We start from the raw sequence: 12,523 nt of genomic DNA, 5'->3' as shown, positions 1-12,523 counted from the left end.
TATATACACGTGGCGGAAATTATTATATATAATTACTGCTCAAGTTTGTATTGCATTGCGTATGTCGGTTTATCAATCTATAATTTATCAATATTATAGTGGTTAACGTGAGCAAAGTGATGAGAAGTCGCCTGATAATTATATACCGTAGTTTTCGCCTGCGTCTAGGGGTATAAGCTATCCGCATTTAAACACCATACAGATCTATCCAGCTTAACTAAACCGATATAATTACCATTGATATTGAGGTATCCTAGGCTCTTGATAAAATGGTTTAATATAAATTATGGAATCTATAAGAAAAAAATACACGTATCGAGTCACGTGAACCAGATATTTTGTGTCAAGCAATATGACTCTTTAGTTTATCATAACTTTGATTCTGTTTACATTCGTCTATGATAGCAGCGCTCATGTCTGCATTAATTATCAGTGTTTATCGCGATCGCAAAGAGTAATGTATTGGTAACATGAGCATGCGGGTCACCTCCCACTGCGAATATCAAAGGACACGACTAGCGGCCGAAATTGTTATTCAAACTGAGCTAATATAATAATAGATTTAATAACGACTTTTTGCAATTTCGGAAATAAGTGCTATCGTTATATTACTAATATTCGATTTAATTATATTAATTAATATTGTTAATATGATTGGTTGAAATTGAGCCGCGTTTATATTATATTACTGGAAAGACAAAAATATGTACGTTACATCATAAAGAGCATTTCTATTTCTTCTCCAAAAAAGTAAACCTATTCTTATAGATGGTCACTGGTCACAAGTTTAAACAACGATATTCTTCCAGACTCATTTATTAACACTATTTACACATTCTATCCACTAATCCGTGTTTCACAATATATCCCGTATTTTATCATAATCTGACACATACAAAACAAAACACTGCCGCCGCGTTCGATTTCTTGACATTATTTTTCTTACCGGCCAGTATCAGACATTCGGCCAGTATTAATAATTGTTATAAATTAAAATAATACATTACAACTTATTCTAAAAATCGTCAATTGACATATTATTAATTAAATTATATACTACGAAAAAAGTCAATTAACATTTTACTAATTAAAAATTCTAATAAATTATAGTTATACATTGTGTAAAAGAATAACTCTAAAAGTGATATTACTTTTGAAGTATTAAGATAAAGTAAATCCTTTGTTGCTTCATTGTAATGTACAACGCGCTCTACCTGCGTTTTGTTTTATAATCTGTATGGTAAAATAATAATCAGTTGAGTTTAATTCTTACAAATTTGACAAGATCTAGACAGTTCTAGAAACATGAATTATTCATCTGCAAATAATCGAGTAAATCCAAAGTCAAAAATCATGGTTCCGCAATAAAAATACATCACTATTAACTCGATTTTCTTTTTAGCTTATATTTGCTCCTGATGTCATTTTGCATGACCTTTAAATGACAGAGATGCTTGTATAATAGAAATGCGGGTACTTTATATTTACGACTACGATAACAGTTGACAATTAGATAACGCAGTAATAACGAGTCGAGATGAAGCCGTGGATACAACCTGTACTAATGTGATTGCGTAATGACCTCTAAAGATAAATGTAAAAAAAAACCAGCTAAAGACTTTCAAGGAGGTTCTATACATTAATTCAAGTTTAATCGTTAAAATAGCATAAGGAGCTTAGGAATGGTTAATATTTTTGCAGTGCCCTCCTACTTTATGTAGATGAAAAAGTTAGCCATCTTAAACAGACACGGAAGTGGCCGTGGTCACAATTACTTAGTGGCTTTGTGTAAGCCCATCTGAATAAGCACCATCCACTCATTAGATACACTACCGCCAAACAACAGTAGTCAAGGAATAAAATAAACAGTGTTTAAGTAGACTTTTACAAGCAATATATCCTGGTTTCAAGTCAACAACAATTAACTCTAAGCTCTTTATCATCTATAAAATCTTGTATCGAATAATATTTTTTACGGTTAATATTCCTTGCAGCGCCAATGTCTCTGGACAGTGATGATCGCTTGTCATCAGTTGTGGTCGTCCGACCATCTATAACATAAAAAACGAGCTTTTTAAATCGTCCTTACTCGTATACCCTAAATTAGATAAGGTCATATATAATTATTGCTTTCTGTGATTGCAGACCCACAAACTCTACGCGTTAAGATACTGGGGCTGTGAGCTGCTGTGCCTCATCAACATCGTCCTGCAGTTGTGGATGATGGACGCCTTCTTCAACGGCGAGTTCTTCTCGTACGGTACCCGTGTCCTGGGATACAGCGAGGTGCCGCAAGAAGAGAGGTTTGTACACATTCTTTGTAAGGTTTTAATTGTTCTCTTCGAAGGGATTTTGTTTGTTGAACTATAGGTTAAGTTTTGAAGTCGTTAGTAGGTTAAAGGTTAAAAGTGGCGGGAGATTACCACTGTTCTTGGTAGAGTTGTATTGTTATGATACTCTTATAGACTCCATCGATCGATCTTAGTACAATCGACAATTTGGCAATACGTGTAAACACACTACACGTAGTAAAGTAAAGTAAAGTAACAGTCTGTCAATTAAGCACTGCTGGGCTAAGGCCTCCTCCAGTAAGGGGAGAGTTTGGAACATATTCCACCACGCTGTTCCAATGCGGGTTGGTGGAATGCACATGTGGCAGAATTTCGATGAAATTAGATACATGCAGGTTTCCTCACGATGTTTTCCTTCACCGCCGAGCACGAGATGAATTATAAACACAAATTAACCACATATATATAGTGGTGCTTGCCTAGGTTTGAACCCGAAATCATCGATTAAAATGCACGCGTTCTAACCACTGGGCCATCTCAGCTCTACACTACACGTAACCATACTTGATCAAATATCGGATTTTTTGAGCGGGAAGTTTCTGCGTTTCTGAATTCTAAGTTAACCTTATTATTTGAATGAAAAGTAATTAATTTTTATTTTAAATACATTCGTAACTAATTTCTTTAACATTTGATTTATTTGTATTGCTTTTTCAAATGTGAAAGCGATTGGACCAGTCCCACATTGAATTGCAAATATGCAGTTTCTGATCGATGTCAAATCATATGTTAATATATACAAAATGGCAATCTCAGAAAGGAACCGGTTGCAATATCTCAAAAGGATTTTTTTTAATTTCATAGACGTGCAATGGCGGATTTACAAATAGGCTTAGTAGGCAAGATTAGCCAAAATTTGTCTTAAAGAAAAAAAAAAAAAAAACTTATAATTATATGTATACACATTGCGTCCGTAATCCGTACACTCGTCAGTACATAGCGGGTTGGAAAAATAATCTAGTAACTGACAGAAATTGAAATATCACCTGGTTTATTGCCATACTAATTACGGGAAAAAACGGATGTAATAAGGGCGATAGAACACAAATCATAAATGTTGCAAAAAAAAAGTAGGTGCGGCAAAAATTGAATAGCCTGCAGCCACTGCAGACGTGAAAGACCATCCTCTCATTACTAACTGCTCAAAAAGGAGTGTTATGTTATCAAGGGTCTGTATGTTGCAGTGTTTAAAGGACTCGTCTTTTTAAAATTTTTGAAGTTAATAAAATATAAAAAAAAAGAGTAACTACTGAGTTTCTTGCCGGTTCTTCTCGGTAGAATCTACTTTCCGAACCGGTGGTAGCTTCACTTAATTGTAAAATGACGATTCAAAAGTGCTTATAAAAGCCTACTTGAATAAAGTTTATTTTGATTTTGATTTTATAATTTTACTATTTTCATTTACAGATACGATCCAATGATCTACGTGTTCCCACGCGTCACAAAGTGCACGTTCCACAAGTACGGAGCGTCCGGCACCATTCAGACCCACGACTCGCTCTGCATCTTGCCCCTGAACATCGTCAACGAGAAGACTTACATATTCCTCTGGTTTTGGTACATCATATTGGCGATCATCCTCGTACTGCTCGTTATATACAGGTGAGGTTTGTGTGTGTGCGTGTGAGTGTGTGTGTGTGTGTACATGTATATATCCTTCTCCGTATATATTCGTGTAAATGTCTTTTTTGTGGCTTCATTACACTCTTTTTATTAACGACTAGCAACGCGCCACGGCTTCGCGCAGCTGCATTTTGTCAATAAAGAAAAATATAAATACGTTATGTATAAATTTTATACCATGAACTACTTAAGATTATTGTATATTTTACCTATATGAATTGGTTGTGTAGGAATGTTTTATATAACAACATATGTCAAGTAATATTTAATAAGTAATCTTAATTATAAACACGTTTGCGTTTTTGCTCACGATAAGGAATACAATCGCATCGAAATCTTAAAATTAGATTCGGTCGTTTTTGGTATATGATGTATTTGTCTTTCAACGGTCACATTGATCAACCCGATTGCGACCTCTGACCATTTATTGTTGTATTTAAAAATACATTTTATTTTTTAATGGCCTGTTAATGGTGGTTCTTATGTTTGATGATATAAGTTTATTGTTCAATAAATGAGAAGGGCAGTGCATTTGTTTATTACTGAATTAGACTGGATACGACAAGGTCGGACGATCAAGCATGCTCTGAGTTTGCTCTGTGCACAAATTTGACGCGCTAGTTCTATAATTTGTGCACATGTAATTTTTTCATTATAAACTTTAAAAACTCCTCTAGTGTAGAAAATGGATCTAGTGATACTACATATCATTTGGAAGTAATTTCATTGTTCAAATGATGTTTTAATAATTATTTTAAAATAGTTATGTGATGATTAAGTACGGCTAGGATGACGTCATTGTAGGTATAAATGATAAGCTCAATTTTCATACATACATACATTTCATACTCTAAATCGATGGTCTCAATGTAACTCCATCGATTTATAACGAAACAGTTAAAATTGATATTTAATGTAGGGGACATTTGATGTGATACGTCTTTATAGGTGTAAACAACATTGAGATGATATTTACTTTGCTGTACTCGTATAGTTATTTGTTTACTTTCTCAATGTTTATTTATTCAAATAATATTCCTTATCTCGTTCTTGATACTTGATCCACATTACTCACAGATTAATCACATTTAAATACACGCTATAAGGTAATGATAACTCGTTTATATTGGCTGATATACCAAAATCGATTAGTTTTGATCCATTTAGACTTTACCGTCTAAATCATCCTAATTAGTCAGAACTGGTATTGTTTAAACACGTAGAACTTGTTTACATATTACTGATAGGTGGTTGGAATGTAAAGTGCTTTGGGTTCCTTTAATAAGCCATTCGAATACGGATAGTATCCTTAAAAGTTTCGTTTTATTGCATAGAAAAAGTGAATAGGTTTTCGTCCTGGTTATATAACTACTGGTACAAGATACATAACGTCTTTTTTCAAGTTTAGTGGCACAATGACGATCTAGGATGGCTAATATGTCGAAAATACTAATCGTTAAGCGTGATGCCTATGTGACTCATTTGCTAGTCAAAAATATACAAATTCCTTTTCTTTCTTTAAAACACGGATCATTAATACGCCGTGGATACTATTGTTTTAAAATATGAGTAAGGGTTTTTTAATGGTTCAACATCAACAGTTACGTTACACGAATATAATAGAATAAACAACTACCAGCTTATGTAGGTTTGAATCCACAATCTTCTGTTTAATATTGAGGAGGTCTTACTAAGCGTTAAGTGAATAGATATGCGTGGAGTGTGGTAGGGTTGAAGCCACAATGTCAGTTTAAGATTGAGGTCTAACTTAGCGTTAAGTGAATAGAGTTACGTCGAGTGTGTATTTATTAGGGACCATTGTCCCGCAGACTGATAATAATCTTCGTGCCGCGCGTGCGGCCGCGCCTGCTGCACGCGCGCGCGCGCACCATCGCCATGGAGTCGGCCGTCGTCGTGTCGCAGCGCACCGACGTGGGCGACTGGTGGCTGCTATACATGCTCGCCCGCAACATGGACCCGCTCATATACAGGTGCGCCCTCACCTCACCTCTCACCCGATCGATCCACTTTTGCACTCGCTTCAATTGTTTCTTACTCTTGTGTGTCCGACTTATTTGAATAACTTATAAACTCAAACTCAAATTCCTTTATTCAATATAAAAGCATTACACTTACTTATTGATTGTCAAATAAACACTACCACCGGTTCGGAAAAAGGAAAACCCTGACCTGAGAAGAACCGGCGAAAGAAACTCAGCGGGTATAAATCACTAGTGTTCGCTCGCGGTTTCGCATTTTATGGGTTTGGTTGTTGGGCAGAAAAGTAGCCTATGTTCTACCTTGGAGTTCAAATTTCCGTCATACCAAATGTCATCAAAATCGATTCAGCGGTTTGGTAGTGATAGAACGACAGACACGAGTTACTTTCACATTTATATTAGTGTAGATTATGCTACATAAATATGACATATAACATTGATCTAAGTTTAATATTTACATATTCATTAAAATATATAAATAACATTTCTCTCGCCACCTCATCGACGATTTGATTATTAAAAAGTATAATAAAGAAGCAATTTAACAACACTATGACAGAAACATTACTTACCACGTGAAATGCTCCTTAAAAAAAGTTGTCGATGTTCAGTCAGTGATGGTTTAATTATAGCACAACTTGTCTTTGTTGTGTTGTACAAAACAATGTTCTATTATTGTTTTCCGGTAGGCGGGACTCTTGTCATGACGGAAACAAGAGACAGGTAACTTTCACTTTAGTTTCGCACAGCTATGTCAGTTATATATGTATCTGTTATAATGGCCGACTAATTTAAAGCTTATAGCGTACCTTTTAATACTTACTACCTGCTCGTCACATCCACGAACCCGACACCAAATCTAAATCATCCAGGAACTAACCTAAATACCAAACAAAATATAATCGACCCATCCCTTTATTAGGAGTTCAGTGTTATACAGACTCAGAGAAGAGTATATATCTAAATTATGACTCAAAATTTAAAAAGTAAAACTGAATAAGGTATTAGACCACTCATTAATAATGTACGTCGTGACGTTAAAATCTACGTTGTACGTTGTAAAAATTTGAAAGCACGCTATAGTTGTATTCACTCACGAAGGTCCCTTCCACGATACACTACTGGCGTGTGCTACTATAAGTGACGCTCGTGCTTACAAGATGTTTTCATTGCGTGGGACGACTTAAGAGTAGAGGCAGCAAAACAATACAAATTCGTTTATTTGATATTTGAAGTGATTACGTATATACGATGTCGTAATTAGCTCAAGTTACAGTACATATATATGTATGTAATTCTAACTTTTGGAAATCGGTACAATTAGATTAGTGGAGCACGATCGCGGTTTTAGCCCGAGTATGATATTTAAAAAAACACACTGATATTTTATAAAAGTATATTTTCTTCAAATATTTCAGAGAGCTGATCTCCGAACTCATTAAGCGGATGGGGGAGAAGAGCGGGTCCCGCGCGTGACGACCACCTAAATTCACCGCCATCGCCATCGTCGGCGACTGACAATGTCTCACAAGTTTGTATATAACGTTTATTGTTCGATATCCAGCTTCATCCGGAGTATTAGCTATACTTTATTATAGAGACACCATGAGCCAAGAGTGTAACGTTACACTTGGATCATTTATGTATAAAATAACGCGTCGAGTCCAACGTGCAATAGTGCATGTTTGGGTGATTATGATAAAAATATCAATTCCTTGTAAAATTTTACTTATAAGAATTCATTGTATTAAAAGAAATATCATTTTGAAATGTACCCGTTGGCGGTGTATACGCTTAGTAGGTTATGAGCCGTTGTGTAACAGATTACACTTGGATCATTAAAAACACTGTGAACCAAAATGTGATCCACTTTCAAATAATTTCATTTACTTTATTATATAAGGTATTCAGATTGTAACCGAACAGTTGTGGTGGTATGAAATGCAATAAAATAACTTTTAAAAGTTTTTACTTTAACGTGACAATACAATAAAATATAATAGAATGATTCTTAAATAATTGACATAAGCGTAACTGTTTTAATTTCCTTAAACAGTAGATATAAGAAAGGAGTACCGATTCTATTGTCAAATTTGACAGAACTAGACTACTTGCTATCCTTTTCAGCACCATCGGACGAGATAGAGATAGCAATAGATTTAGTCTTGTCAAATTGGTGAAGAATATCCGTATAATGAAATCGTTAAAACATATTATGAAAATTTATTAACATTGCATGTAAAGTGATATGACTTTCAGTTTTTAATCATGATTTATTAACCGTCAACTTAATACGTGCGCACGCGCAGATGAATAAGTCAATTCTAAACAAGTTCGTACAGTCCACTGACATTAGCAATGAGGTGATATCTTTAGATAAATCTAGAGTCTAGATGGTCTAGAGCTAAACCGTCATTGCTTCTGCTATCGTTATTAAATTAGATCGAAAATAATGTCTTGAATATAGAAGTTTTAAATTCAAATTAAATGTTCCTAGCCATTTTAAAATAGACATTTCAAATTCAAATATGAAAACTAAGGCCTTTGATATTATTAGATATTAGTTATATTAAGTAGAATGTAAGAGAACATGAGTTAACATTCACTGCCATTGTTAAAATGTTTCCAAGTCGAAGGGTTAGTCTTAAGGTACGTCTTAAATTATATTAACTTTAATAAAATGAACTCATGATGATAAGGCTGTGTCAAATTCTGCAGAACTAAAAAATATTATGAATAACTAAATTTGAATTACGATAACGTACCGTGCACATAAAAAATAAAAAAGTGAGTGCTCTTATAACGTCGCTTCGCTCAGAAATGTGCAGTATGACTAAAAAATAATCAATATTATAGTTTGACTAGTTTAAAAATATGTATCTGTGTTGAAAATTAATCGCCTTTCGTTTAGCTCATTTTCATGCTATCGTTACATCGTGGGTTAATTTTATTAATATGGAAGCATTCTTAAACCACGTTGAATATCTTATACCTCATCCACCATTCATACATAAACAGATCTTATTCCTTCCACACACCCTTCACTAGTGTTAATAAAAAAAACAATATGGAAATATATTATTTAATCTGTGGAGGAGTTGCATATTAAGGTTGGTGTTTTTGAATTAAGAATGCCTCGTTCTCTAGCCTTCCTATAGAGATCTGATCTATTCTCATGCAGCCTACTTTATCCAGACCACGTAGCTTACGAATGCTTCCCGAGTATCGTAGAAATGCTAGTTCGTACCACTTTGGTACACTATAAATCATTTTTTATACGAAACTGTAAAGATATTATTGAAATGTAAATACTTCCAATTACTCATGGATTCCATGACACTTCTAATAGCAGTTTTTTTGGGATTTTTTTATAAATTTATGTCTTATTTGTATAATAGCTAAAAATATGACTTTGAATTACAATATGATTATTTTAATTAATCAAGCGATAATGATTCATATTAAACTTATATATTATTATTATTTTAAAAGCTATATTCGAATTCTAATCGAATTGACTAACTCTGTTATTATAGTGACTTTACCTAAATTCTATCTCTTTCTTTTTAACAATATTCATACGTGTAAAAGAGACAAAAACAAGTCGATCTGTTTCTACTCGAATATAATATTTGCATGTCTTATATGAAGGTTGTAATTAGATTAACGTCTGTTAAAGTATTTGTATATTTAAAGTTCGCAAATTTTGAGGGACCTGATATTTTATTCGATTTTATTTCCATGGGATAAATTAAAGATTGAAATATTTGCAGTGTTGCCATGTACGATACCAACTACCGACGACTTGCAATAAGGCACCTCCCTTAGTCGTTGGTAATATAATTTTTAATTATTATTATTATATAATAGATCTGTAAAGTTTTCCATTTGATATTAAAAAATCTACTCAACATTTTTTGTACTAAGAATCTATTTCTTTATACACTTAGCATGTTTTTGTATATGTTACAATGGGTTTGAATATTTCTGTCCTGTTTCAAATTAAATTAAAACAGTACAAATATTTTACTGGTACTTTTGTGTACCAAGTAATTGTTATTGACTTAAAACTTTAATGTGTGCGCGATAGCTAAAGCATTTCATTATTTTCCAAATACATTTTTAGCGAAGATTCGCTAGCATCTATATCTATTTTGTTTTGTTTTTTTTTTTTTTTGAAACAGGATCACTTTTAAAAGTCTCGTAACTTTTTTTAATACTATTTAAGTCTACAATAAGTAATATGTGTGAATGACGGAGACCTCAATTTTTTTTAAATATAAATAGCGTGTGCCAATAACCTGTTTTTTGAATAAGTTTTTAAAAAAAGACATTTATGATTAAGCTTCATATTAAAGTTAGTTTTGTACTATGTATTCGTCTCTCAGAATTGTTTTTTGTTTTGTATTAGTTTATAAATATTTTAAATTTATTATTTTACAAAAATGTATAGCAAAAAAAATTACCGAAATAAAAAAATTGTACGATTGCACACTTTACTTGTATTGACTTTAGGTATAGTGTTGCCAGAAAAATGAACTGAATGTATAAATTATAGACTGCAAAACGCCTTTCTTGTGTACAATATGTGTTGGAGTGATAGTGGGATGAGACTGTATGTATGAACTGATGACATTATTGAATGTATATCGATTTTGATAAATCACTAAGCAATAAAGACTAAGTGTTGAATTGTATTCGAAAAATCAATTTATACTTACTACTAACGCCATCTAGTGGCCATTATCGGAGCTGTAATCGAACGCTATCTAGCGGCATTCATTTGAACTAAAAATTTTGTAAGAACAACTATCGGCCTGATGCGTGTTCATTTTTCATATTGTGCCTCTAATTTATATACAAAGGAGGTTTTTTGAGATATTTTACAAAATTTAAAGCCAATTTTTTTATTGTTAAATTTAATGGAGTTGTTAAGTTTTTTCATGTTGTCATTTCTTAACGTGACGTAGCGAAAGGATTATCTTAACTCATAAAATATCGTGTTTGATGAAGCTTGTTTAGCGGGTATAATTGATAGCAGTAGTGGATGCAAGCTCGTTCATGTATGTTTTTGGCCAAATTAAATTCGAATGACAAGTGATATTCCAAAAGATGATAAGCATTGATTCTCGTCTTCCTCGGCGGCTTCATAAATCCAGAAATAAGACCTAAAATGTACTGCTGTCCAGATATAGGCTCACCACTCATGGCGCTCACATATGTTAGTAAGAACTCATTGACAATTTAAACAACAAACATTTATAGATTGAAACAGTTGAGCGATTTTTCGATGTGATTATTTTCAGCGGTCGAAAATAATCTCTCAAACATGAGAGTTTTTACGTATTACTCCTAACAATAAAGATCTTTATGGGATCTATGAATTTAATATATTTTTTAGTAATTATTAAATTATTTATAATGATAATAAATACCTACACAAAAAAGGTTTATTTACAAAATCAGGCTTAAAGCAAATGTTAGGGATGTAATAATTATTAAAGATCAAATGCCAAATATAAAATAATTCTACTACAACCTTCGCTACGTCACACATTTCATCACATTATCGTTCATTCAAATTGTATTTTAAGGGCTAACTTTAACGCATGCTATTATTAATACATGTGTTTAAATTCAAACTAAATCATTATTAATATTACAATTGGCATAGATCTAGAAAAGATACGATGCAGAATCTGATACGTAAAACTAATGCTTAATAATCTCCAAAATTATATTGACAGAAATATCGATATCGATACGTCGGTATAACGCGTTTCAATTACTGACCACAGACTATATCCAGTAAATTTATCGGACGTTCGGATATGTCACAAACGATTTTATGACTGCATTTTTTATTGTTTCTTTTTTATCTGCGAATTTTATTTGTATCAGCTCATTTTTTAATTAGAAGTTAAGTTAGTTTTTAATTATCGCATTTATTTTAATTAAGGTGTAAATTTCTTTTTTTAGAATATTTTGGGTGTGATTCGAATATGATCGAACATTCTCGATTTTTTGACGTATTTTAAATATACTAGGTGATACTAGTGAAATTTGTAATACTTTATTATTTATTACAGAGCTATTATATGTTAAGTTACGATATATTTAGCATGTAAGGTGATTTCGGTTGAAAGCAAAATATATAATTTTGATTTTTTTATTGTGTCGTTTTAATTTTTGCTCCCAGAATTGTGCACATACAGTGCAACAATACAGTGTTAGACTAGTCATACAGTCGAGGTGGCGACTGCCGACTGGGACTAACCCTGCTCGGGCCCCCGACCACGATTGTATTTACAAATAAAATGGTTACTTTGAAATAAAACTAGTTATAACGGATTTGAATCGCGCATATTAATTATTTTTGGCATCCTGACGTTTCGAGCACTTTACAGCGTTCGAAACGTCGGGATGCCAAAAATAATTATTATATATAAATATAATTTATTTTCGCGATTACACATTGAAATAACTAGTTTTATTTCAATGTGTAATCGCGAAAATTTAAGACAACATTAAAATGGTTACTTCTTACGA

General features: G+C 32.9%; 1 protein-coding gene across 1 annotated transcript in view; it reads left to right on the top strand.

Annotated features, from left to right (window-relative positions):
* LOC124536383 (innexin inx1) overlaps positions 1 to 8,498 on the top strand; it is a 45,326-nt gene extending 36,828 nt beyond the window's left edge. The window contains exons 5-8 of the mRNA XM_047112917.1: positions 2,146 to 2,303; positions 3,759 to 3,953; positions 5,804 to 5,965; positions 7,393 to 8,498. Coding sequence (XP_046968873.1) covers positions 2,146 to 2,303; positions 3,759 to 3,953; positions 5,804 to 5,965; positions 7,393 to 7,450 — 573 coding nt within the window. The 3' untranslated portion in view covers positions 7,451 to 8,498. The remainder of the gene's footprint in view (positions 1 to 2,145; positions 2,304 to 3,758; positions 3,954 to 5,803; positions 5,966 to 7,392) is intronic.
* The last annotated feature ends 4,025 nt before the right edge of the window (positions 8,499 to 12,523 follow it).

Source organism: Vanessa cardui, chromosome 2, assembly GCF_905220365.1.
Source record: "Vanessa cardui chromosome 2, ilVanCard2.1, whole genome shotgun sequence".
In the NCBI taxonomy this organism is placed as follows: domain Eukaryota; kingdom Metazoa; phylum Arthropoda; class Insecta; order Lepidoptera; family Nymphalidae; genus Vanessa; species Vanessa cardui.
Note: the sequence above shows the minus strand (reverse complement) of the source record. Positions and strands in the feature narration are given on the sequence as shown.